The sequence below is a fragment of the Seriola lalandi genome, unplaced genomic scaffold (genome assembly GCF_002814215.2).
Source record: "Seriola lalandi dorsalis isolate HSWRI2012SDOR001 ecotype SW California unplaced genomic scaffold, Sedor1 jcf7180002054502, whole genome shotgun sequence".
NCBI classification, from domain to species: domain Eukaryota; kingdom Metazoa; phylum Chordata; class Actinopteri; order Carangiformes; family Carangidae; genus Seriola; species Seriola lalandi.
In genome coordinates this window covers 766808-793063 of record NW_019525055.1, presented here as the reverse complement: position 1 = coordinate 793063, position 26256 = coordinate 766808, and the positions used below count along the sequence as shown (strand labels likewise).

At 40.5% G+C, this 26256-nt stretch overlaps 1 protein-coding gene across 1 annotated transcript in view; it reads left to right on the top strand.

Annotated features, from left to right (window-relative positions):
- The window catches only part of jade2 (jade family PHD finger 2), a 184368-nt gene extending 170065 nt beyond the window's left edge, over positions 1-14303 (top strand). Inside the window, exon 14 of the mRNA XM_023413054.2 lies at positions 1428-14303. Coding sequence (XP_023268822.2) covers positions 1428-2225 — 798 coding nt within the window. The 3' untranslated portion in view covers positions 2226-14303. The remainder of the gene's footprint in view (positions 1-1427) is intronic.
- Positions 14304-26256: the final 11953 nt, after the last annotated feature.

Sequence of the window (26256 nt, the reverse complement as noted above, 5' to 3'; positions counted from 1 at the left end):
ACTATTGCTTTCCAGGCAAGGCTCATTGATCCAGCAGCCAGCGCAGTAGAGTATAATATTGAAGTGTTAGGTATTCAGTTTGTAATCCTAAAGTCAAAAATCAGTATTATAATATGAGGATTTGATGCTTTTGTCTGTCAAGCATAGTAAAGAGGAAACTTTATATCTTTGGGGTTTTGACTGATGGTCAGACAAAACAAGACATTTGAAGAGGTCGCATTGGACACTATTTAATGCAATTCTATATAGAAAACAATTAATAAAAACAAATAAAAAATAATTAGCAGCCATTTGCAATGCGAGCTCAAAACCTGCTGTAAGCCTCCACAGTGACTATGAACAGTTTTCAAGACAAAACTGTTATTTGTTGTGAAACATAATCAAGTACAGTGGATTATGACTTTGGTGGAGAAAGAGCACTTCCTCTCTTCTGACAGATGTCACAGACCCTCAGAGAAGAATTACGCCTCCACACCTGGAGTCACATTCAAGCACCTTTTATGTAGAATTATTTCAACGCTGGATCCGGACCTTTACGTTGAATCTTTATATGAGTGCAGTTTTTGATGTTGCTTCACACAATTACCGTGGTGGGTTGATCAGTTGGATGAGAGAGCTGACGGTCGGAGCAGAGCTGCACTGTGGCTGACCTGCTGTTCTCCTCAGGAATGTGCTCTGTTTGTGTATTGATTGGCAGGGGGCTCCAACCAGAATACATGACATAACGCCATTGTTTGGGAATGTGTTTTGGAACAAAAAAAAAAAAAACAAACAATAAAAGGAACACGAATACAGCCATTCTTCAATAAAGCAGAATGAGATGTTGAAAACCTGATATCCTTAAGAGAAAGTTAAAGCAAAAAATAAAAGGGCCTTAAATGATCAGTGACTTTTATCAGACAACCCCACAGGTTCCAAGTTACAGTGGCGTGTAGTTGACACAAATGATAAAAGCCCCCTTTTTTTTTTAAAACACAAAAGAACAAAAGATTCAACAGAAACCTCCCATGAAGAAATAAACAATCACAGTGTAAGGTGCTGTCAGAATGCGTCAGCTTTGTCACTCGCTTCTTTGCTCAAAATAATGTGACATTAGCTGCTCACATCCTCCACTGATGAGCTGTTCGGAAATATGGGTGGGTGGGGAGTTTTTGTTCCAAAATATTACGGGCAAGAATGTGAGCCTTCCAAACCAGAAACCCAAGCCACAGACAAATAAATATTTTTGATCTACGAGCAACTTTCCAATTACAGTATGTCATGAATATTTTTTGTAAAACCTGTGTTGTTGTGCTTCGGACGATGAACTGATTCAGCTGTTCTCTCATTTGCTCTCCTTTTAATTCTTATCCTCTCATCGCATTTCTTTCATCTCCGATTCCTGTCTTTCCATACCTCACCTCCTCTTTTCTCCCCCTCTCGTGCAGCTCCTGCAGGGCGAGGAGAGCCTGCTAAATCTCATGATGGAGAACTCCATGCAGTCCACTTGGAAAACGCCCCAGCTGGGTCGCAAACCACGAGGGAGCAGCAAGCCCCGTGCTCGTGGTCATTCCACCACCCCCACCCAGCCCCAGACGCTCCTCTCTGCAGCGGCTGCCTCCGCCGCTAGCAGCCCCTCCACTGCAAAGAGCCTCTGGGTGAGTGTGGTGGAGGACAAGCCAAGCCATGTGGGCCGGAAAGGGGAAAGGTCCAGGGGGTCCTCCAAGGCCCTGCACCACCACCACCTTCATCACCACCAGACCAGGAGCTCTGACCTGCAGGGTGACCCACCACCGCAGCCACCCATCTCCAAAATGGATTCCTGTCACATCTCAGAGGACCAAGGCCCCTGGGAGAGCATCCACACGGAGAATGGCGTTGCATCAGGGGCTGGATCTGCTTTCACCGGAAGCTTATCTCCACCTCCGGCCTCCAGCCCTGTGGTCACAGTTCCCGACACGGGGGCGATCCTCCGTGGCGGGGCTCCACGACTCCGTCTGCCCCGCCAGGGTAAATCAAGAGGGAGGGGCGTGAGCGGAGGTGGCGGCATAGCGGGGCTGGAGTCCATGGACCTGCCGCTCACCAGGAAGGACACGTCCCTGCTGGACCCTGCCGAGACTGACGGGTACTTCTCTGACGGCGAGCAGAGTGATTCGGACACACGCTCTGGCGGACGCAAACTCCGCTTGCCACAGTTGCATTCTGGGAACGAGGACCTGTTGAGAAGGAGCGTGCTGGCGTCCTAAAGAACTGAGACTCAAATCGACACACACAAAACACACAATTATCCAAGCAGAGTCCCGCTGGCTAATTGTTTCTCCATCTGTGCCCAGTATACAGTCTACACAACATGGCTGGATGGCTTTGTTCAACCAAATCCCTGTCACATTTACCAATGGAAAATCTCTTCAGCTCTGACCTGTTTTGTTTTTGGGGGGAATTTGAATGTAGCTGTTTGCCTGTCGTACAGTAAATCTTCTCCACCTGACCGTAGTTTGTTGTTTAGACAACCACAAGACGCGATACATTCAACAAATAGGAAACAAACATTACCTTTTAGTCTTTTTCGTTTTGTGTTTCAGATTCATTCTGTTTCTGGGCGTTGAAGTACCCTGTTCTGGCCTCACGTCTGTGGTATCTGCCAGACCTGGGAACAAACACTTTGGGGCATTATTATTATTATTACTATTCAAGCTGGTTTCAGGGTCTGCTTCACTTTTGGTCTTTTATGGCCTGAGATACATCCAACGAGTTCTTGTTTTCTTGAATATATTCAATGGAAAGACAATGTCACTCCAGAGTTGTTCAAAATACGTGTGTGGAAGACATGGGACGACATGTATTCAGCTTTGAAAAGCACAACTAGCTAGTCATAAGAGCTGTAAGCTGTAAGCACTCGTGTGTATAATAGATGCTCATTCAGGGTTGGGGTCAATCCTCATGATGTTGAATCAGTTTCAAAATGTACACTAAAAGCTTAATTCTCAAATTTATCGTCGCAGACTTAAAAAAAAAAAAAAAAAAAAAACATCTCCAGCTTTCCCAGTTTTTGAATAGTAAACGGATTGACCCCAACTCTAGTGCTCATTCAGATTGTCACACAGAGACACAAACACAGACATACTGACACACAAGCAAATCCCTTTGCTCACATCACAGCCGTTCGAAATATTTGGTCTGACTTTTGTCAGCTGCTTTCAAATTCTTCCTAATTCTGTGGGGTTTTTTTTTTTCAGTTTTTTTTTAGCCTGAATCTTTGGAAAAAATCATTGTAGAAACTCTGTGCCTTCTGTCGCTCGCCCTATGCCCCTGCCTCCCCTCAAACCCCCGCACACCCCCCCACCTACTCAATCAACCAAACAATCAGCAAGTAGATCAATGAGTCGTTTTTCAATCGGATTTGTAACAATCAAACCAAAAGGTAATCCAGTCGGATTGGCTACCAAGTGTAGCCAGCTTTGGGCTCCTTGTCACCTTAACAATTGTCTAGTGCCTGAAACAAGGATGTAAATGCAGCGTTTGCCATTAATCAACAAAGCATCTGCAACAGTTAGCAAAGCAGAGCCATGCCGTACTATCGGTGCAAAGAGCTGCCTACTGTTCTATGCCCCCATAACTAGATCACTGCAGTCCAGAGCCATCAATAAACAGAGTTTGTCCAGGTTGCACTGTGGGCGCCATGTTGCTGACCGCAACAACAGATACATGTGGAGAGGGGAAGATAAAATAATGGCATGCTAGCCGACTATCATTCAAACCAAGTTTTTGATTTTTTTTTTTTTTTTTTTTGTATATTGGTGGCAATAAAACTTATTGTCAATTTTTGTATTTTGAGTAGCCTGTTTCCTGTGCTAGCTGTCAGGTCAATGGTATTAATCCATAATGCTTCATTAATGAATCGCTCGTGTAAAAATATTGCCTAAAATTTGGGCAGAAACAGTCACAAGTCTCCCATTTGCTTCTGGTCCCTGCAGATTATCCTCATTTGGCACTGGTGGACTAATGAAATAAAACTGGAGAAAACATAAAACAAAATAATCTCAACTGAAATGTTCACTTACCAGCTAGATTTCAGCCACATCTCACAGTCTTGGCTGGCTCAGGTGTCATCACATGACCTAAGAGTGGAAAAACAGCTTCAAGGTTCCTTGAACCATTTTTTCCCTAAACCTTTGCCTTTTGTCCCGTGCATATAAAACAATCACTGACTCACTGTGCTGGTTAACAGGAACATCCACTGTGTCTGAGTAGTTTATCCACATCATTTGATGATTTCTGGGTATTGAAGTCTTCAGAGGTCAGTTATTTCTGGTTATTGTGTGAGGTCGCCAGGGTTAACAGTGCAGCTTTCAGGCAACAGACATCAAGAAAAAATGAGTCAGTCATACGTACAGATAATTCATGTGTATCTCTGTATCTGGATGTAGTGAGACGGCCAACACCGTTTTATTCAGCTAAGCGTTGAGCGGTCATAGCTGCCACGTGAAGCTTGACGTGGACAAGCTCTCGTCACTGATGGCTCTGCTGCGCCTTTTCCTCCTGTTAAATGAATGATGACAATGTAATAATCAGCTTCAGAGGCCTGCGCTCTTAAGTTCCTGAATTGAGTTGTTTGTAAATTTGTTTTTAAAAAAATACTGTTTGTTGTTCTCTCAGAGAGTTGTATTTTGTACTTAAGCAGTCCATGGTATTCTCAGGGGTTAAAAAAAAACTTTTAAAAAAGAAGAATAAAAGGTTAAAAAATTTATCGAAAAAGCGACGCAAGACGTAGATGCATATATATACAGTATATATATATATAAATATATATATATATACATATTTTATATCATATACTATATATATATATAAAGTGATGTGTGTATGTCTAGAAACTTCCTTATTTGGCAAGCTTCACTGTTTAAACTCCTACATGGCTACTACTGAGCATGCTCCTCTCAGTGTGACCATATGACCATCAGCCCTGGGTTTAATAGTCTCAATCAATAATTAATGCTCATTTTAACTTGTTTGAGTTACCAGATTAGGCAGACAGGTCAGTTAATATTGGCTCGGTGGTCAATTACAAGAAGGGACTTTCTTTTCACTCTCTCACCTTTCTTGCAGCTAAGACCCGTCTGGGGCCAAATTGGGGTGAAATGCATCACAAGTGTTTTTTTTTGTTGTTTTTTTTTAAGGGCTGCTTTACCCAGGTCTGATGAACAGACATTTAAATGGAGGTGCAAGTCCAATCTACTTCCTCTGTTTTTTTGTTTTTTTCTGTTTGGACAGCTTCTAACCTGTCTTCTGAAGCGACCACGCCAAAGAACAGATCTGTGTTTCAAAGCAGCATATTTACATCTTATCTACAAACAAACACACATACAAGTGCTCCGTCTCTGGTTTTCAAGATGAAGAATGTTAGATAAAGCATGTCCGACAACTCTGCCAGCGCTGTCCAGGTCGGCTCTGTTTAATCCAGCTTCTCGACCTGGTTCGGCCTCAGCTCGATGCGCTTCGGTTAGAAACCCTGTAAGCTCAGGCGCGGTGCCTTGGTGTTGTGTGAACCCCTTTGCTGGCGCCGTTAATTCTAAGACACCACCACCAATAAACCGAACCTGGATTCTCCCAGATCTCCGTTCACGGGGGGTTCGCGTAGAAGCCTGTCACCATAGTAACGGGCGATGGTTGACTCACACATATTTAACCCCTTTCAGAAAAAGCCAAATGCTGCTGAACTGAACACAAAACATACAGCTCACACACAGACTCACACACCAGAGCTGGTATAACAGGGTTATAATGTACAAGATGACTAGTTTTTTTTTTTTATGTATACGTGGTCCTGACTGCATCAGGAAGTATGAGCGTACTCAGAGTGAAGCGCCCCCTAACAGCAGGAGAGTATTATTACAGGTGACAGCGCTGTGTCTCTGTCTCCTTTGTCCTTCAGGTGTAGCCATCGTAGAAGATTCACATTGTTAGTCTGCCACACAAAGTCTGTAAAAACCCTCTTGGGAAAGTTGGAGTTTTTATTTTTTTCTTTGTTTTTTTTTTTTTTTACTGCGCAAAGTATTGCCTAAGGCAGTTGCTAAATTTTTACAACAGCAAAAATACAGAACAGGTGGACGATTTTGGACTTCTACGTTGGCTACCGTTATTACAATCCGCATGGAAACTGACCATAACAACACATACTACAACAACAACAACCGCAACAAAGCTTGTGTTCTTGAAGTGAGGGTGTGGTGAAGTATCATTACGACCCACAGGATCCTCCGCTGAATGGTTGTTACCATTCATGTGTTGCTAAGACAGAAAAATGTAATCTTGGTTTCAATATTCAATGTTCAGAGTAGCCTGACTTTGTAGACAGTGGTATTAGACAAGGCCTCACATGTAACGGCCTTAACATGTAGTAGCAAATGCTAAGGCTGCACAGTGCTGGCAAGAAAAGAAAAAAAAATGAAGGGCCTCTGCAGGAAGTTGTGGTTACCTGAGTTACGCTTGCTGTTTCTCACGTTTGCTAGTCAGATTTTAACCCAAGAACAGCATCGTTGTACCTTCTCTGGCAAATTGATGATTGCAGTTCTGATTGTTTTTTTTCTCCTGGATATTGTGCAGCCTTGGCAAACACAAACTGGTTATTATTCTATATTTACAGTGTGGCTTCAATGCCCTCTCCTTCCGCTTCGTAGATACTGTAGACTGGAGTCTTTTGCAGGTTCTTTTTTATCAATATCCACTAGAATACAACTTCAAAGCATCACTGTCCTCTGTGTGGTACACTGGTGTGGGTGTTGGCTCACGGCCTGAAATGTGCTCTGATGATCTTTGAATTTTGCAACTCTGTCAGGTCGAATATCCACATGATATGAGGTCCGGATACAAATTTTTCTCTCTCCTTTCCATTTTTTATCCGTAATATTTGGCATGGCGTTGAAATTTCTAGCCCCAGAGTGAAGCATCAGTGTCAGCATCAGCAGAAAATCTGGTGGAGTATTGGAAGATATGTTTTCTCTGCCATTTTACTATTTAGAGTCATCATGTGTTGTATACAACGATACAGTTTTCTAAGTGGTAAGCTGGTGCATGTGTCAGAAACAAAACTCTCCCCCAGGTGTTGGCATGAATGCTGCACCACAGAAATAAGCTGGTGGGCATCGTGCATGTAATGGCAGGTCAGAAACACACCTACACACAGCGATGAATTCCTAGACTTCAGCTGAAAATGCCAGCGCTGATCGCTGCAGGTAATTGGAACACTGCCCACCATTCACGCATCCGTCGTCTGCTGTTCCGACACCGTTGTAAAATTCCTTGGAAAGGCATCACTGCACAGGCAGGGCTGGGTTCCTCAGAACTTCCTCAGCTGCGCAAAGATCATGTTTAAAGCTCTTTATTAGCAGAGAGGTAGGTTAGGGCCATCCACCAATAAAACACTGGGAATTTTTGTTGTACAAGCCAATTTGTGCTTCACAAAAAATTAAAAACAGCCTTTAAATTCCGGGTGTTGCTCCTGATGGATGAAAGATTTGATTTTCTGCTATTTTGAGACAAAGAGTGATGATTGCGCTGATGTGGTTTTGGGGAACAGGAAGGGCCAAATGAAATGCTGTTCATACAATATCTCTCTCTTCCTCTGTGGTTGCTCTTTCGTCCAGTAAGAAAGTGGTTTGAGGCTGTTGTCAGGTCATGGAAGCCAGGATTGGCCAGTGCTTTATAATTTAATCAGTGAAATCGCGTGAAAGCAGTCGCTACGTGCCGATGCAGCTTGTTGCACGTTATGTACATCAGACTTGGAAAAAACCTAGAATCCGGAATTGAAATCTCTTGAAATCTTGATGAAAATTGAACTTATTCATGGTCTGCTTAAATCCATTTGGAAATGGAGACTTACGTTACATGATAGAGTGTGATCTCACTGACAGTCCTGGCCTTATTGTCCTGCGCCAGCCATACAAACCCACCCACCTACCTACATACCTACCGCTGGAGTTTATATACATCTACAATAATGTATAATACTGTTCAACTACTACTACTAAAGACATGTTCATTTTCCGTGTTTTGAGAAAGCCTTTGCAAGCTGTTATTTTTTTCTTTTGTAATGCTTTAGCTGGCCACCGTGGCTCATATCAAACTAGAAAGCTGACTCATATCTGCTTCCTCTGTTTTTACTGGCGCTTTGCTCTCCTCTCCGTTACGGCAAAGTTATGGGCTTCAAGGTCTCAGCATCCACAACCCAGACACACTGCACAGATTGGAGGTTTAGTCATACAAGTGCTTATCACAGGCAGAGCTGCTGTGGAGGCAGAAATGAGCTCAATTGTCGAATCAGATCTAAATTGGTGGAGTCAAAGAACCACAGTGATTTGAATCAGAGGGCCTTTTGTTTTTCATTCATGATGTTGCAAGGTAGCTAACTGGAAAACCAAGATCAACACAGGAAAATACCGCCAGTTTGAACTTGAAAGGTCGGTTATGCAAACTCTTAAACTAGATGCATCACACCCAGTCGTGAGAAATATGTGAGGGCGTACAGTGCCATGTGTAAAAAGCTGATTTCTAAGGCTTAAATTGGGCATTTTATTGTACAGCGACAGTGGAGAGATGGCAGGAAATGAGAGAAGAGAGAGACGGACAATGACATTCAACAGAGATCCTGAGCAGGACGTGTAATAGGAATGTCATGGTTCATGTTCATCCCTTAACAGTACGCCTTAAACTACCGATTTCACCGCCTGCCAATTTCTAAGAAATACATAAATCACAGTAATCCCACAATAAGGCTGCCAAGGTTGCTGACGATTAATCCTTTGGTCTATGAAATGTGAAACATATGTTTTGAGAGCCCAGACGTCTCCAGATGCTTTGTTTCATCCAACCAACAGTTCAAAATCCAAACATATTCACTTTGGAATTACATGAAAACACAGAGAAGCAGCAAATCATCACAGAAGAAAGTGGATTTTTTTTCAATTTTCAATATTTTGCTTCGATAAATAACTGGAACAATTAATCCATTATCAGAATTGTTGCTGTGTTCATTTTCTTTAGCCCAAATTATCAGCTAATTGTTTCACATGACTCATTTTTCCCCTTTGCTTCAGTCCAACATCACTCTGGTTCTGGCTCCACCTGCTGAGGTTCAACACAGTGAGATTACTTCTGATTCCAGAGCAGATCCAAGCAATGTTTTTTAAAGACTAAAGCTCCCATCTGCACAAACTGCACACCTTACTCTGCATCCACCATCCAACATCTTCCTCCTCCCTGCTCGCTCCTCCTCCTCCCACCAGCAGCAAAGTCCCCACTGCTACTCCACCCTGAAAGCCTAAAAACACCCCTCCTATTCAATGCCTCCTGCCACCAACTCCTCCTCTCTCCTCCTCTCCTGTCCGGTGATCAGCCTCCTTGCCCAGCACGTGGCTCTTTGCAAATCGCTTATGAGGCATATGGGGGGGGGTGAAGAAGAAAAAAGGATATCTGTAGCTTTAAGGACAAATAATGACAGGCACGTGTTGTGGAAGTACGTGTGAGGAGGGGAAAACGTTGCTTTGCTCTGGCCTGGAGAGAGAGAGAGAGAGCAAGGAGAGAGGAGAGAGATGGATACAAAGAAAGAAAGAGAGGAGAGGAGGGAGATGTTTACTGAACCAGAGCCAGAGAGGCAGACAGAGAAAGAGTACAACTTGTTCTTTCCCCTGCGTTCTGTTTGCAGCCTGTCCGCTCAGTCAAGTTAACAAGCAGCTAATATAAACAACACCAGGCCCTTCCCTTTTCCTTGCCCTCTCGCCTCCTCATCTCCATCTCTCACTCTTTTTCTCTCTGCTCTATCCCTCTCTCTCTCTCTCTCTCTCTCTCTCTCTCTCTCTCTCTCTCTCTCTCTATCTCTCTCTCTCTCTCTCTCCATACAGCCGGGTCTCCATCCAAGTTATTTCCTTTGCAAACTGTAACAATCAAATCAGGAAAGCAGAACAGGATTGGGTTCAAATTTGCATTAAATGGCATGAAAAGCCCGGAAAACAATTCAGTTTTGCTACAGAATATTTTAATAACGACCATGACTTCCAGTGTAAATCAGCCTCTGCGGTTGCATGTGGTTAGTTGATCCATTTATTTGTATTCAGACAAAAGCATAAATTTACTCAACATTACTCAGAAGTAAAGACCAACAACAAACAAGTCTTACAAAGATAATTGTAGCCTGCTGTCAACAAATCCCATGAAAAGACCAAAACCAACACTGAATCCATTCTACTAATAGGTACTGTCTGTGTGTATCTTATTCCTCTGTGCCATATATCTCCATCATTGTTCAAAAACTACAAAGAAACACATCAGTTAGTCAAACTGTTGCACTGGCAGATACATTCCTTTTTTTTTATCATGAACACACGATGTAGTTTATTTTGAGTCATTCCCAAACACACCGTCCTGCTTCTGTAAAACTAGAGCACCAACTGTGTATTAATCCAAACAGTCCCCAGCAAATGCACAGTTTACTCATATTTGAGTAATGTTTGCTAAACAAACTACAGTGCCCAGCTGTTTTAGGAAATGAGGAAAAATTTTTTTATTAAAGTGTATATTTGTGAGCTCTTTTTTTTAGATATTTATGTTTTCAGCAGAAGTCGCTTGGGTTGGGCGATACATTGAATTAAATTGATTCGTTCCATTTTTTTTTTTTTTTTTGGTTTTGCACAATGTGTAAAATATGAAGTTTTTACAATGTGCACAAAAACGTTTATTTTCTGTCAAAAAGTATCGTAGCTAATAAGGGGCTACTATAACTGTGTTCTTGGGTCATGTTTGGTCTGGCTGCATTTTGTCGGGAAAAAAATCCAGTAAAATCATGAATCGTCCCCCCAAGTTTTAAATAAATTGAGATTTTATTTTTTGGTCATCGACTCCGCCCTACTTGGGGAGTTAAGTAGTTGAGTATTGTAGAGATGGACTAATGCATAGTTGGTTTTGGTATTTCCATTGGATTTGTTGAGATTAAAGTAAGACAACAAAAAAAAAATTATACCAGCTTTATTCTGTAAATGTCACGATCTGCCAGGCAAACTATTTTTTTTTTGTTACATATCTGTCCATTGTCATACATTTGGCTAACATTAGCCAACAGTAAAGACCTATAATATCCATATCCAGTCTTACATATATACATGTATACAGCTGGGTTTCCATCCAAGTATTTCCTTTACAAACAAAGCACAGCAGGATTGGGTCAGATTTGCATTAAATGGCCTGAACAGCCCGGAAAACAATTCAGTTTTGTTACAAAATATTTTAATATCGACCATGACTTATAAAACTTTTTTTTTGGCAGTTTACTTTGAAACCTGGATGGAAACATGGCTCCAGTCCCCTTACTGCTTCCTCCCTCACTATCTGAGCAATTTATTCAACTTCCCCTTTACATCTGGTTTTACCATTGGGCTTCTGGGAGGTTCAGACTCTGCTCCTCAGACATACATCACCGCAGACAAATTGAGGTGTAAATGCAACCAGGACTCACTGAAGATCCATTTGGCCACAGCTACCGTCTCCCACTGCTGGTCAAAACAACATTTGGTCACATTAAATTTAAGTTCAGCTGGGCACTACACACAAAGCATAAATATAACAAAAGGACGTGGGTGGGAATGTGTTTTATGAAGGAAAGAGTGATTTCAGCGCGGGTACCAGAGACACTTTACTTCCAGGTGTAAATGTAATCTGGATAAATCACGTCTAGACACAATCTGGATTTAAGATGCAGGTTAAGGCCATTTGTTAAGGGGCCCTCTGCACTGTATTTCTGTTTCTGCTCCTTCTCCCACTTGTAATTTCACCATTCTGTCTCTGCTTTACTTCCTTCTCCTCATTTGTTATTTTATCTTTCTCCTTACTGTTCTTCTCTGTTCTCTGCTTTCATTACCTGACTTTTTTAACTCTCTTCTCTCACACACAAAGCAAACATTTATCTTCTTCCTCTGAGGCAAATATGTGTTTATTTGCCTCCCTTGTCCAATCTTTGATACATGCGGGGGGGGGCAGTAGGTGTTTTGATTACCTAAATTGGGGAAAGTGCAGCCCCTCTGTTTTTTATTATTCTGAAATTACAGGGTGTGTGTGCAGACAGTTGTGTGTGGTTGCAGGAATGAGTGAGTGTACACAACTAGCATGAATCCCGGTCTGTGTGTGTTAATGGCAAGAGAGACTCTGGGTTAAATGTAGTTAAAAGTGTGCAGCAGCTCAGCTGTTCTCCCAGTGAGGTGACCGACCTTTTGCTTAAGTCTCCCTTTGTTCTCCTCACCTAATTTTTCTTCCCTCTCCTCCTCCTCTTCCTCATCTGGAGGGGACTGAACCAGTCTCTCTCACTTAAGGTGTGTTCAAACAGATCGTAAGATGGAACTTAGATGCGGCACAAGGGGAAGAGCAAAAGTGAGCGCAAAGACAGGACAGCGCAAAAATGTTTCAGCTTGAGTGAAAAAATCCAGCGGCCATATAATGAAAGACGTAATCTTGCTTCGCTTGCTGTCTGAACACACCCTTAGTTAACGCTCACACTGAGCTGGCTAAATTTAGTTTTTTGACAAATTGATGTACGTCCTCACAATCATTTGTAGGATCTATATCCACACTAGAAACACCTTGATAATCAAAGATAAAGCTGCATCACAGCCCAACATCTGGTCAGCGGGGAATCAGACCGACTGGTTACTCTGAATTAAAACTCCACTCTGTCCCCTCCTGCTCTACGTAAACACTTATACTATGTTTTAATACAAAGTCACGGTTTAGTTGTTCTCGTGTATAGGAGAGAAAATTGACAGAAATACTTCATGGGAACATGTGTGTGGTGTGATCAGATATGTTCGAGCACACAATCGATCGCAGGGAAAGATGGAGCAAACAGAAAGTTGTCTTCTTAACTCGTGTCATCGTTTTCCAAAAAAGCTCACTGACAGTAAAACACAAGGGCAGCAATTATCCATTCAAGCTTCATTTAATGTTGAGAGCGACACTGGCTTTAGTGTGGACAAAAGAGATTTAACCAGCTTACTGTGGATGTCCTCTTAAGCATTTCCCTCTCTCATCCTTGTTCTTTTTTTTTCTCTCTCTCTCTCTCTCTCTCTCTCTATCTTTATCATTGTCTGTGTCTGTCTCTCTCACTCGCTCTCCTTTACTTTGTGCTACTTTGGTATTTTTCGTGTCTCACTCTCCACTCCACTTGATGTCTCACTTTATCTTTCCTCACCTTCTCCTCTCGTCTTTCTCTGTATCTCTCCTGTGCAGTGCAGAGCAGGCACTCTCTGACTCATTAATAACAAGAGGAAATTCTCGCTCCCCTCTCCTGACCTGTTTTCTCCCTCAGGTTAAAACACATTATCAAACAACAATTCAGTGGAGTTCTGGTTTGCAAAACTTCATCAACTTTCAGCAAGCAACTTTTTTTTCTTTTTCTTTTTAAAAATACCTTCACCTACAAGGACTTATGAATATCTTCTTTTTTTATGTTAATCTGTTATTTTAAGCACTTAGTATGTTCTTGTTTGTTGAAAGAAGGTTAATTTGATTAAGCTGCTTCTTGTTTGAACAGTTTCTCTCCCTTCTCTCTGCTCTCTCGTGACATTTTCAGATATTATTGGGTATCATTCTGCATCTTCTTGGTCATATTTAGGCACTATTTGAATACCAATCAGCATCATCTAATCAGAGCAGAGCTGGACACAGGCTTTTTCTCCTCCTCCTCTTCCTCCTCCTCCTCCTGCTGTCTTATTTGTCCTTATAAATGTGTTGAAATCTCTGCTGCTGTGTCCAGTTTCTCCTCCACTCTGCATCGGTTCTTCAATACAATAATATGAATGTTGCAGGAGTTAATCCTTCTGTATTCTTTGTTTCAAAGAATGTTGTGCCATTTGTTAATAGCAAAGAGAACTATTGAACATATATGAAAAAGAAGAGCTATTTTAAATTATTTTTTGGCTTTTTTTGCTATATTTATTTTCTTGTATTAGAATCTTCTTTGTAGGAGGGAAAAATCAAAAAATGTATTTTTCATTAGTGCGAAAAACCTATTTTCTTCCTTTTTGTACAATTTCGATGTTTTAAGCGAGACTTTGAAAAGCAATATGATGATGATGATGACGATGTTTCCTGTGACTGTATCTGCATGCTGTTTGTGTTGCCTTAATGATGGCTGCATCCCACTATGACCCCTCCCTCCCACCCAACTCTGACCCCGCCTCTTCAACTCCCACCCTCATCTAATGGAGTCCTAGTCCCATTTGATCCAGTCCAGACCAATCCAGTCCAGTGCAGTCAATAAAGCAGTGCTTTCTGTGTACACAAAACTTTATGCCTCTCATCTTTCTTCTTCACTGCGCTCTCTCTGCTCTTTCTATCTGAATTACAAAGAGGAAAAAGTCTTAAATTTACAAAATGAGTTAACCTCTATAATATATTCAGATACAGATCCTGGTTATATTGTAGAAAATGTGTTCATCTTTTTAGATCAACAGAAAGAAGTTGCCAGAGGAAAAGGGGTTAATAAAGTTTCTATAATTAATCGTAAGGTGGACATGAATGCCTGCTCCAGATTTCACGGTAATCTGTCCAATAGTTGTTGAGACATCTCACTCAAAACCACAATTGACAACCTTATGGAAGAGCTAGAGAAACAGATAGAGGATCACCAAGGTCAGTAGGATTCACCATTTGGGGACCATGAATATCTGTACAAATTTCACATGAAAAGTTAAAACTTCAAGCTGTTGGTGGTACTAAAGTAAAAGTCAAAACACTCACCAAAGTCATTAGGAATCATCTGCCAGGCCCCATGGATATCATATATTCCACTAAAAGCCAAAATCATCAACCACAATGTGGCTCAAGAGGAAATGTCAGAGGATCATCAAAGTCTAGGATTCCATCATGAATGTTTATACAGAATTTCATGCCGATTTATCAAAAAGTTGTTGACCAATTTTAGTCTGGACCAAAGTGATGGACTAACTGACTGATCCAACATCGCCATCCCTAGATGAACGTGTCACTAGCAAGGCTAAAGATTGCATTTGAAAAACTCAAAAGCAAAATCACTTTCCAGGTGTCCCTGTTATTCCAGATAAAGCACAACTCTTACTGTCAGCTGTTTTGACTAGAACTAGTACTGAGTACTACCAATGAAAACAGTAAACAGTGAGGTCTGTGGATTATCATTATCATTTTTGTGATTAGGTGAGCTGAACCTTTAATGTCCTTCAGATGTGTTTATATTTGTATTGGAGCTCGCCAGTGGGCAATGAAGAGCACTGGACAAAATTTAAAAGGAAACTATGTCTCTTGAAATAAGTATAAATGAAATTAAGTACGACTCAGATCATGGGAGGAAAATAAAATCTAAAAGGTTTTTGAGTCATCAGCAGACCCCCACAATTGAGAGATTTGAGAACAAAAATTAAATTACCTGGACTGATCCTAGAGCTGGTTTTTGACCAAAAGCACCAATCTGCCAAGAAAAGGCCTTGATCGTTAAGGTGGCCAAGAACCTCAAGACCACTCAAACAAATTCTTGCGAGAACAGAAAGAAAATTCAAAAACCAGCCTCTCCTGAAAATCAACACATGGCAGCAGCCTGAAGTTTGTCAAAAGACGTGAAAGACGGAGCATGATGCAAAAGATTCTGTGACATGATGAAACAAAACTCAAATCATTTCAGCTGGAATGCTCAGTGTCTGCTGGAACTGGACAGACATTATCAACCCTCTAACTTCACCCAAACCTCGCAGCACCATGGTGCGGCTTCAGACTTGGCCAGAGAGAATGGGAAGAGGTCCAGAAGAACAATGCAGAGATTCCAAACACAGGCAAATCTCGAGGAGAGCATGTTTCCGAGTGCCAAAGGCCCGAGAGTGGGGCCAACGAATTTCTGCTCCAACAGGACTCAAACATGCTGCCAAATCAACGTTGGAGTGGCTTCACAACAAGAATGTGAAAGTCCTTCAGCGGCCTCAAAGCCCAGACGTGAATCCCAGAGAAAATCTGTGGAATGACTTGAAGATCGAGCCGTATCTGCAAAATCCAAATGTGCCATGCTGACGCAGATGTTTTCCAGGGAGAAATGAAGATGAAAAGTTTCTGTCACAAAGGATCATCTCACATTTTGAATGTCTTTCATGCTGTATTAATCAATTAAAATTTATCAGTTATGTGTAATGTGAATGTGGTCGCTCATTGTGAAAAACCAACAGAGAATTATCACCCATTCTGAGGTTTTTTTTTTTTTTTTGGAGCTGTTTTGGTTCACTCTCACCACTACTATCAACCTTGTTTCCAGTCATAGCAGAGAGCTGTTTTCAGCAAAACAAATCTCCGATAAACCCACTGTAGACCACCTGTCCAGTGCCAAACATCAAACAGACAAAAGCCCCATTGAGACTGGATTTATTTCTCTAAGGGAGGTGGAGCAATTTTAACATCACCTGCACTCGTCAGTAATAATCACAGCTGAAACTGCCTACTGTTTTTGGTTGAACTTGCTGGTCCTCCTGTAATTAAAATCCCGTCCCGAGTGACGTCCTTGTATTTTGAACTAGGTCTCTGACTTTTTTTCTTTTTTTTTTTAACCCCAGAAAAACAACTTGTCTTTCTTCTTAGTGTACTTTTTAATGAGTTTCGTATGAAATGTATCTTTTGTGTAAAAATGGAGACAAAAATGTTTTTGCCAATCTCAAGTACAGAAACATGTTAACACCAACATAAAGGCCTATTTGAGAAACAATAGAGATTAAAACCATCAGGGGAGCGAGACCCATCGAACGGGCTGTTGTAATACACATCCAATAATTTTTAAAGTGAATATTTTTTTCCCACCTACCCTTGTCATATTAATCCTCTCTAAATGGGGCTAAAGATAGCAATTAGCAATGTTACAACGTCGTGCAACATGTAGCCTATTTCCCTCCGTATTGTCTAGCAGAAAACACAGCTAAAAGATGGTGAACACAGGTCACACATTCATTTGTTGGCCGTAGACACAACTCGAAATGAATGTTAATAGTGCCGTGTATCCAAGGGCGTAGGTTTGGTCTCAACATTGGTAAGGGTGCAACAACCCCGCCACCCCTCCAAAACAAAGATATTGACTTTTTAATACCGTCAACCAAACGGTTTAATATAAATATAAAATCTGAATTTACATTCAAAAACGCCCATTTGCAAATGTAAGGCATGAAAACGTCAAAAAATGTCACAGAATAGTTCAAAAACTTGTCATAGTACAGTAAGGCATAAAATGTCATGGTACACTAAAGCATAAAAACATCATAAGGCATACACCATAGTATAGCAAGGCATAAAAACATAAAAAAACGTCATAGTATAGTAAGACATAAAAATGTCATAAGGGATCAGTAAGAGATAAAAAAAAAAAAAAAAACGTCATGGTAATCATGCTAGTAACCTGACTGCTAGCCTAATGAGACAGACAGAAACCAGATAGAGAGGGGAGAGATGCAATATCGTTTAAAAATGGGAGACAGTTTTTCCTGGAAGATATTCATAGTGTTGCACTGGGCTGTTTTTGTGAAAAGTGACACAAATAGTTGGGTAACAAATGAAAAAAAAAAAGAGAGTTGGAGAGAGAAGTTCAAATACTTTCACACCTCCGCACAGCTGGCCAGTCAAGGCGTGAAGAGGGTGTTAAAGTTGGATCATCAGTTTCAGAAAGTTACAGAAATGGCCAGACACAGTACCCCCTAATCCAAAATCAAAACACTGTAGGGGGGGGGTTTCAAAGGTATCTGACCAGCTGAAGTTCTGACGGAGTATACTGGCCCCCAGCTCTATTCTGCATCCTTTACATTTTTTCCAGAACCAGCAGAGCCAGTTGGTAAATCAAACCGTTGCTGAAGCCAGACGGGAGAAGAGCAAAAACATCTTTAAGATTGAGAAAAGCCTTCAGCCTTTAGAAATACTCTCCATTTCTGATATAACTGATGCTATAAGAGCATCTACGCTAACCTCTCCAGGAGCCGCCATGCTTTTTGCTGTTGTCACACATAAGACACACCTGTAGCTATCAGTAGTTCCTCCCTCAAAGGACCCTGATGGGACCAAAACACTGTGATTCAGCCATAAGCCTGGCAAGATGGATTCTCACTCGTGAGAAATCCAGCTGCCTCACAAGGTTAACTAAATAGAGCACATGAATTTGATTTTATTTTCTCCATGATTTCTGTATAGCTCTGTGTTTTTGTGTTTCATTTCAAAAAAGATTTTTAAATCACTTGATATTTGAAGTAGGTAGATGTATCTCGAATCAGTTTTGAAATCAGGCTGTAGCACCATAAAAGGCAAGGATAAGGCAGGAACCTTAAATACTTGATGAAGGCACAGTAAACACGACTGTGTCCTCAGGGGTTTATTTCAGTTTTATAAATCAACTACTCACCGTTTTCTGTTTTAGTTCTCTTTTTTATTTAGTTCTCTGTTTTTTTTTCTCTTTGTCATAATCTGAACATCTCCTCCAGCTGTTTTCTATCTCACTTCTATCCAGCCTTTATAATAACATAGACCTCAACTCTCTCATCTATCTGATTCACACAAACACACCTTGGAAACAAGCCAAACAAACAGACATATTCATAATAATGGAAATCAATTTAGCAGCACAAAGCAAAAGCACCTGGAGAGACTTCATACACCTGGCTTTCCTCACAAAGCTTTCATTTTCACTTTTCCTCTGGGGCCCTTTTGAAAATCATGTTGTTTTGCAATCTAAATGTTATTTTTCCAGGCTATTGTGAGGGCTTAACTGGTTCAATCTGTTGTATAGTTATACTACTAACCCACTATCCCGCAACAACTTCAGGAAAAGCAGTATTGGACACTTTTTTCTCTTGTATAAATCCAGGGATTTATTTCCTGTTTCGCCCAGCTTCACGTTCTCAGATGGTGTTTGGTGAACAGCAGGATGAAGTTTCAGGGCTGAATGTGCCACCAGGGACTCAGGTGAACATTTTCATGCACCTGCCACAGTGCCTGGTCTTTTTACAAGCAGCAGTTATTTAAGCCACGGTAGGCAGGGTTTTTATGTGAAAGTTGACCTGAGTTTTCAGTCTAAATCACAAAGGAAGGCTGCAATATAGAATAACATCACAGCTTCCCCAATAATTATGATACTACACATTCTCTGGTGTCTGGTATTCTCCCCATAGAGGTATTGAAGAACTTAGCAGCGATAAAGCTCTCAATCAACCAAAAACTAGCATCACATGAAATCTTTTGTCTTTATTTTTTTGGTGCTCGGTTGTAAAACAATAGAAGAAATGGGTTGTTGACACACACGTTCTGTGTTTATTGGAGCTATTTGTGTTGTGTTTTCAATGGTTTCTATGTGCTAAAGGTCAGATTTCTTAGTGATTAAAGACTAAAAACTTCTGTCGATTAAACATCTAAACTAAATCTTATAATACGAAGACCATTTGATGTTGTATAAGATATTCCTAAAAAGAAAAATCTGTATTCACAAAACGTCCAAAGTAGCTCAAAGTTAAGAGAAACTCATAAAAAGTAAGAATGGGTCAGTCCTAACTTTAAGACCTTTTGGTGTAAGAATATTTCACAAAGCATTTTAGCACCAAAAACAGCTCGCAGCCACAAACTCACAACAGGTCAGCCTTGTTAAGTTTTGCTGGCTATCGTTAGCATTAACAAATAAACATAAATTTAAAAAAATAGCTTAGCAGTCTAGAGGAAACATTTTTACTCACCAAGTGCTGTCCCCAGCGGTGAAAAGCAACACCAATGTTAATTCTTGTCTCTATCACATTTCTTTTACTAAAGTTAGCACGCTAACCAGCTAGCTACATTGCGCTGCTCAGAGGGCATATTCTGATCTCTTGTATTACATATACAACGATGGCCAAAGCTCTTGTGAAGCGACGCCACCTGCTCCCAGCAAGACACCACATTCAGGAAAACCTAGCTGCTTAAAAATAATAATTTAAAAAATCCATTGAACTACCAACAAATCAAAAATATTCAGTAACACTGAAGGAAACGGTTTGTACAAATCTACTACTTGAACACAGGATATTACAAAATGACTTATCCAACAAAATATTCACTCTTCAGATCCCAAAATGTTCATCAGGTTATTAGGTTCACATTAAATTACTACTGTAAATAAATAAATACATATGTGCAATGATTTCATGGCCTTTGCTAGATTACTCATTGCACACAAGACGTGTTTGCTGTTGATTTTTTAAATTAGATTTTTATATATATATATATATATATATATATATATATATATATATATACTGGGAGCACCACAAGCAAAATTCCATTTACTCCATCATATCGGGATGCAGGCAAAAATCTTATATCTTAGATACATCACATGAAAACTGCAACATTCTGCATTACAGATGACAGTGAGAAAAAATGCTTTATTTTGTTTTTTTCATGGCATTTCAGTCTTTCAGGAATTATCTTCAGGAAGAACCTCGTCCTGAGGCAGAATCTTGATTTAGTTTAGTTGTTTGTGTTCAGATCTGAACAGTTGATGGGATCCTCTCCTGTGGGAAAATGTATCATTATGAAGTCGTTTTGCAGGGTCATTCATTTATTCGAGGGCAGGTCTCACACAGCCTGTCAATCGATCCGTTATCCCTACTGTGCAGGAATTTAAGACTGATTGACTGAAATAGCAGAGACCCACGAGAGAAATCTACTGGGATCCCTAGCTGATAACTGAAGAGTATTTGAGTTAAAGAAGTTTTGAAGATGATGTGTGAAATAATTGATCTACTTCCCACATAACCTCTTCTGCCCGCCTGCAGGTTTTTTAATTTCAGTGAGATTTTTCTCTGGTGGATCACTTATCTTTCCTGGCCTCCTGTAATCATATTATTCTTACAGCTAACTTTCCTACAATGAGTCAATGAGGAATGCAAAGTGTGGTGGATCATCGGCTAGCTCATTAGCTTTATAGTAAACACACAAGCTCAATGAGGAATGCTAATAAGCTTTGTCCTAGTCCAAAAGACACAAGGCAGAGAGTAGTTTCCTCCATAATGTGACAAGTGGCTGGCAAAGAAAAATGACAGATGAAAATTCAAAATGTCAAGGAATCCATTTAACAGCCTTTTTACTGGCAGTCAGTTAATCTGACACATTGTTGAAGAATCAATAGAGAGCAGAAAGCTGTTTGGAGAAACAGTTGGCAGCTGAAAGTCCACCACTGTGAAACCATGAAATCCACATCAGTTTCGGGACATCCAGCAAACGACAGAGGAAGGAGGTGGATGGCTCTGCTCGGGGGGGTTTGAACAATTCTATCTGTTACGATCGCATATATTGTCCTACACACACACACACACACACACACACACACACACACACACACACAGTGACAACATATACACACCAGCAGGTCATCATAGACCTGACACTTGAGCTCTTTTCTCTCGTTTTCATTCCCTGCTCCCAGGAGATCCTTATCAGTAACACATCCAGCCCAGACCAGTATTTTCACTTGTCAGGTGTTGAAACCATCCAGTACAACAACAGGCTGAAATGTCAAGAGGCCACTGGGGTTTAGTGTGTTTCTGATGAATTATAAGTCATCTAGTTCCCCTTAAAGCAACAAACAATGGACTCAACTAAGAGCTTGGCTTTAAAAAGAAGTAAATAAAAGCCAAATCCCGTGGACATGAAAGATAGTTTGTTTTTGTTGCTCTTGGTCCGGGTCCAGGTCCAGGCCGCTCTGCAGTAAGTGATGCAGCACTTCCCATACAAGATCGCTTTTTAATACTTAGTAGAGTCAAAGGAGGGTGGAGGTGAGGGGGGACTATGAAAAAAACATTACCAGATGGAGAGAGCCGAGACCAGTGTATTTGCAAGTTTTAGTTCGTAAACTACAAATTAGAGCCTGTCTAAGACTGGATTTATGAGTCCTGTACCGATACTTAATTTTAGAGTTTCATTTAAAAAAAAGTCTAACAAAATCTTGGCCAGTATTAGTTTTTTTTTTTTCTTTAAATTTGGTTGCTGAAGAGTTGTGACCAACATGTGTATTGAGCAAGATGTTTCACTGTCAAAAGCTATAGATCGAGATTCTGGGAAATACATGTGTTTGCTTTCTGGTGGAACGCTATGTGAGCTATAATTTATATAGCTATATAAAGTTATAATTTGTATTCTATGCAAAACATTTTCTTTTTTGCTCAGTGTTGGTGTTACTGACTGACTCAAGGCTGGCAACAAAAAGGGAGGCCACACACAGATACTTCAATCAAAGAAGTGATTTATTCAACTCAAATGAAAAAACAAGGTAACTAACAGATGGGGTGTGTGAGTAAGAGAGTCATCAGTCATGTCAGAGGTGTGTGAGTGAGTGAAAATATGGTGTGATGTGTGTTGTAAGGTGCAACGAACCCAACAAATGGGGAAACAGGCTGTAGTGGCTGCAGCAGGTCCAGCTGAGAGAGAGAGAGAGAGAGAGAGAGACAGGCTACCAGAGGGGCGGATCTTTATGCCTTAAGGAGGCCCTGCCCAAATGGGCAGGTGTTTTAATGATCCGCCCTCCTGGCTCCGCCCACCAGCCAACTCCCAGAACTGCAAGAGAGAGAGAAGAGTGAGGCAACGTCCCGGTCGAATGGAAAGGGTCGTCACACCCCCTCCTTTGAAATGGGGGTCCTCACTGTCTCCTCAGTAAATTGCTTCCCTAGAGACAAATATCCACCACAGCATATGATTGTTATTTTGACAGCCAAGTATCATGAACACACAGAAGTACCTTCAATACCAGGAAGAGTATCCCAACAGGGGTTTGCACAGCAATTACTGATACTGCACGCATGCACTGTCTGGAAAGTTGTCAACAACAAGGTGTACAAACATATGGGAACCCCAGTATATCTGTGTCATTATTTCATTTATGGAATCTTTGACGGAGCCTATGAATATAGTTGCCATTGAAATCCATCTATCCATCCATCGATGCGCCTGATGATGCTCCTGTGTTTTGATGTATATTTTATTTCTCATTGACTGACAGACCAGTCACCTGTCAACCAGTCACTCATAGAGAATAACTCTCAACTGGAAACTCTTTGTCAGGAAGTTTTTGTGCAGTATAAGTGGTCAGATAAAATCCTAAACTCAGTCCTTAACACACCTTCATTCATTTGCAGGGTAATCAATCACAAAACAATTACCACTTGCAAGAGTTAATCATCTGAAAGAGTCTGTACACCCAAATGATTAAAAAACACTGATAAACAACATTTACTGAATTTAACATCAACATCACTTGCCATTATCAGCTATGTTGGAACTACTCTCTACTGAAGAACTAGTCTCTGAATAACAGATCTTGTTCTTATAATATTCTCTCATCTAATCTTTCCATGACTGTCGCATTCCCTTACTCCCCTCTCATATTAGTCACAGACCACTTTGCTTTAGAAAGCCGTTTTCTAGCATCTAACTTTATTTCAAACCATTCCCTCCATATGTCTGTGACTGTCTCAGTACAGCGCTGCTCTGATGACACACCGTAGACAGATGTACTACAAATTTTTCCTAATTCAGATTCTTTAACAGCACTACTGAAGCTGCATAATGCCTTATCTTTTTGCGTGCTGGTTTCCCTGAAAACAGGATTTGACGCTCTGCAGTGTGAACGTCTTGTTGTTACTCTTGGGTAACATCTTTGTGAGTTAAACTTGAGTGTTTGGTATAGGAATACAAACATGTTCTTACGTGAGGCCCATTGTGTTTTTTACTGTTGTATGAAGGTAATGATGCCCTTAGGAATATTCCTTGATTATGAGTGCTCAGTTGCAGGTATTGCTTCACCACTATATACACAATCGCAGTACAAAACGCCCTCACAGGTCTTCGTGCCGTAACAGTTATTTTCTTGCTATGTTCCTTCCTCTCAGACAGGCAATCACCTTTTCAGAACAGGGACAAAGAGATGTTCTGCTCAAATAAATGATGTAAGTCTGGAGCCAGTCTGCTTATAGTGCACTGTTACACTTTGGGTAGAGGACAGGGGTATATGCAACTGAACCTGATTTGTAATCCAGCAGATGAATGTTTGCGCCTGGTAAATAATTCAAGTGAAATTCTAGTTTTAAAGAAGTACATGTATATAGACTAGCTCTTCCCCTCTAGGCATAACGTTCAGCAAAGAATCTAAATCAAAGCTAAGACAAAACCTGCCTCCACAGCCCTTTCCAGCAAACACAATTAAAAACTGATAATGATAACTTTTAATAATGTACGTCAGTCGGGAGTTGTATATGTCTGATAGCATATGGATAAATGATTCAGCCACTGTTGCATGAAACAAAGCCATAATGACAGGATTGGTTACGGTCTTGTGAGAGCTTGAGAGCTGAGGATTATTATCATCAAAGGAAATGATTTGGTGATACAACACATCAGAACAGACCACATGGTTAAATCTGATGTACAGTATACATGCAGACAGTCTGTCTAAAGGCCACATGACTGTCACAAACAGAGCTAAATAATCGGACTGACAGCTGATAATGTTACTGCTGGCTTTGTTAGCTCACTTTATCAATATAATAGACAGACCATGTATAAAAGAAGAACAAAATATAAAAGTACAACATTTCTAAATTGTTGATAATAGATGGTGAATTATTTGGCTAAACTTGGCATGAGCAAATATAATGTCAGCCACGTTAGCTCTGCACTTAATACACAGTTTTGTTGTGAATATTTGAAAAGAGATTTGATGTAGTAGGTCTAGAGTCTGACCTCTACCATTGGCAGTCTAACTCTAACAACATGATAGTGAAGTAGAGATTATAGATAAATCAATAAGTTGCTGATTCCAGCTTCTAAGATGTAAGGAGTCAATACTTTTCTTTGTCATATATGACAGAAAACTGAATGTTGTTGGGTTTCAGATACAACAAGACATCTGAAGACGGCAACTTGGGCTGTGGGAAATCATAAAGGCCATTTGTCACTATCCTCTGATATTTTACAGATAGAACAGTTAATTGATTGATTGACAAAAAAAATTCCTCAAATTAATAGATCTGAATACAAATGGCAAATGAATGGATCACATGTTCATCCTTCCACCATAATATTTCAGGGAAAATCTTCCATTACAGGGTTTTTGTACTGGAGGCGGTCATCCAGAAGGAAGACCACATCCACTAACATGAGGAATGAATTAACGTTTTTATAAAATATTAACCTTTAGGGAAAAGAGCAGAGGCACTGTTTCACACAGAAAATGCCATGCGTACCTGCTATATATTTAATTAGTGTGAGTGTTGCTCAGGCGGTTATCTATTAACTGAATTGATAATGAGAAGAGATCATTCATGTTTACCGCCTCATCTTGGAGATTCCCACAGCGTTTTATATTCCAGACAAGCTCTGCCTCGTCTGAAATAGAGTGTCTGTGCTTACATCAGAAAAAATTATTACATTTTTCATGAAATACAATATTAGACTTACAGTACATTCAGAGGGTATTCAGACCCTTTCACTTTTTACACATTTAATGTTGCAGCCTAATGCTAATCATTTAATATTTTCCCTAATCAATATACACTCCACCACATAATGATAAAGCAAAATTGGAGAAACTTCCAGAAGTTAAACCATCATTGCAGCGCCTCCACCAATCTGAGCTTTATGGCAGATTTGCCAGACGGAAGCCTCTTGTCAGCAAAAGACACCTGAAAGCCCAGAGGTGTCAGAAGAAGTGTCAGTCCACTGGCAGTCCCCATTCAACTTGACAGATCTTCAGAGGACCTGCAGAGAAGAATGGCACAAAATCCCCAAATCCAGGTGTGCAGAGTTTGTTGCGTCACACCTGAGAAGACACAAGGGTGTAATCGCTGCCAAAGGTGCATCAACTGAGTACTGAGTAAAGGGTCTGATAACTTATGACAATATATATATTGTATATATCATATTTCAGTTTTGACTTTTTACTAAATTTGCAAGATAAATCTGTGATTCTGTTTTTGCTTTGTCATAATTTTTTTTGCATGAAAATTGAGTGAAAGTGAAGGTGCCATTATATTGCATAGCAAAGACCACATATTTAATTATACTACTTAATACTATATGATTATAGTAAATGAGGCAGTTGTTTACACAGTTATGTGTAGTGGTAAAAAAACCCCGTAATTTCCTTGATAGCGGGATGAGTTACAGCAGGTGACTGATCAATCAAACTGTGCATTCACTTGACAGTAATTACTCAGAGCAGCACTTTAAAATAAAAAA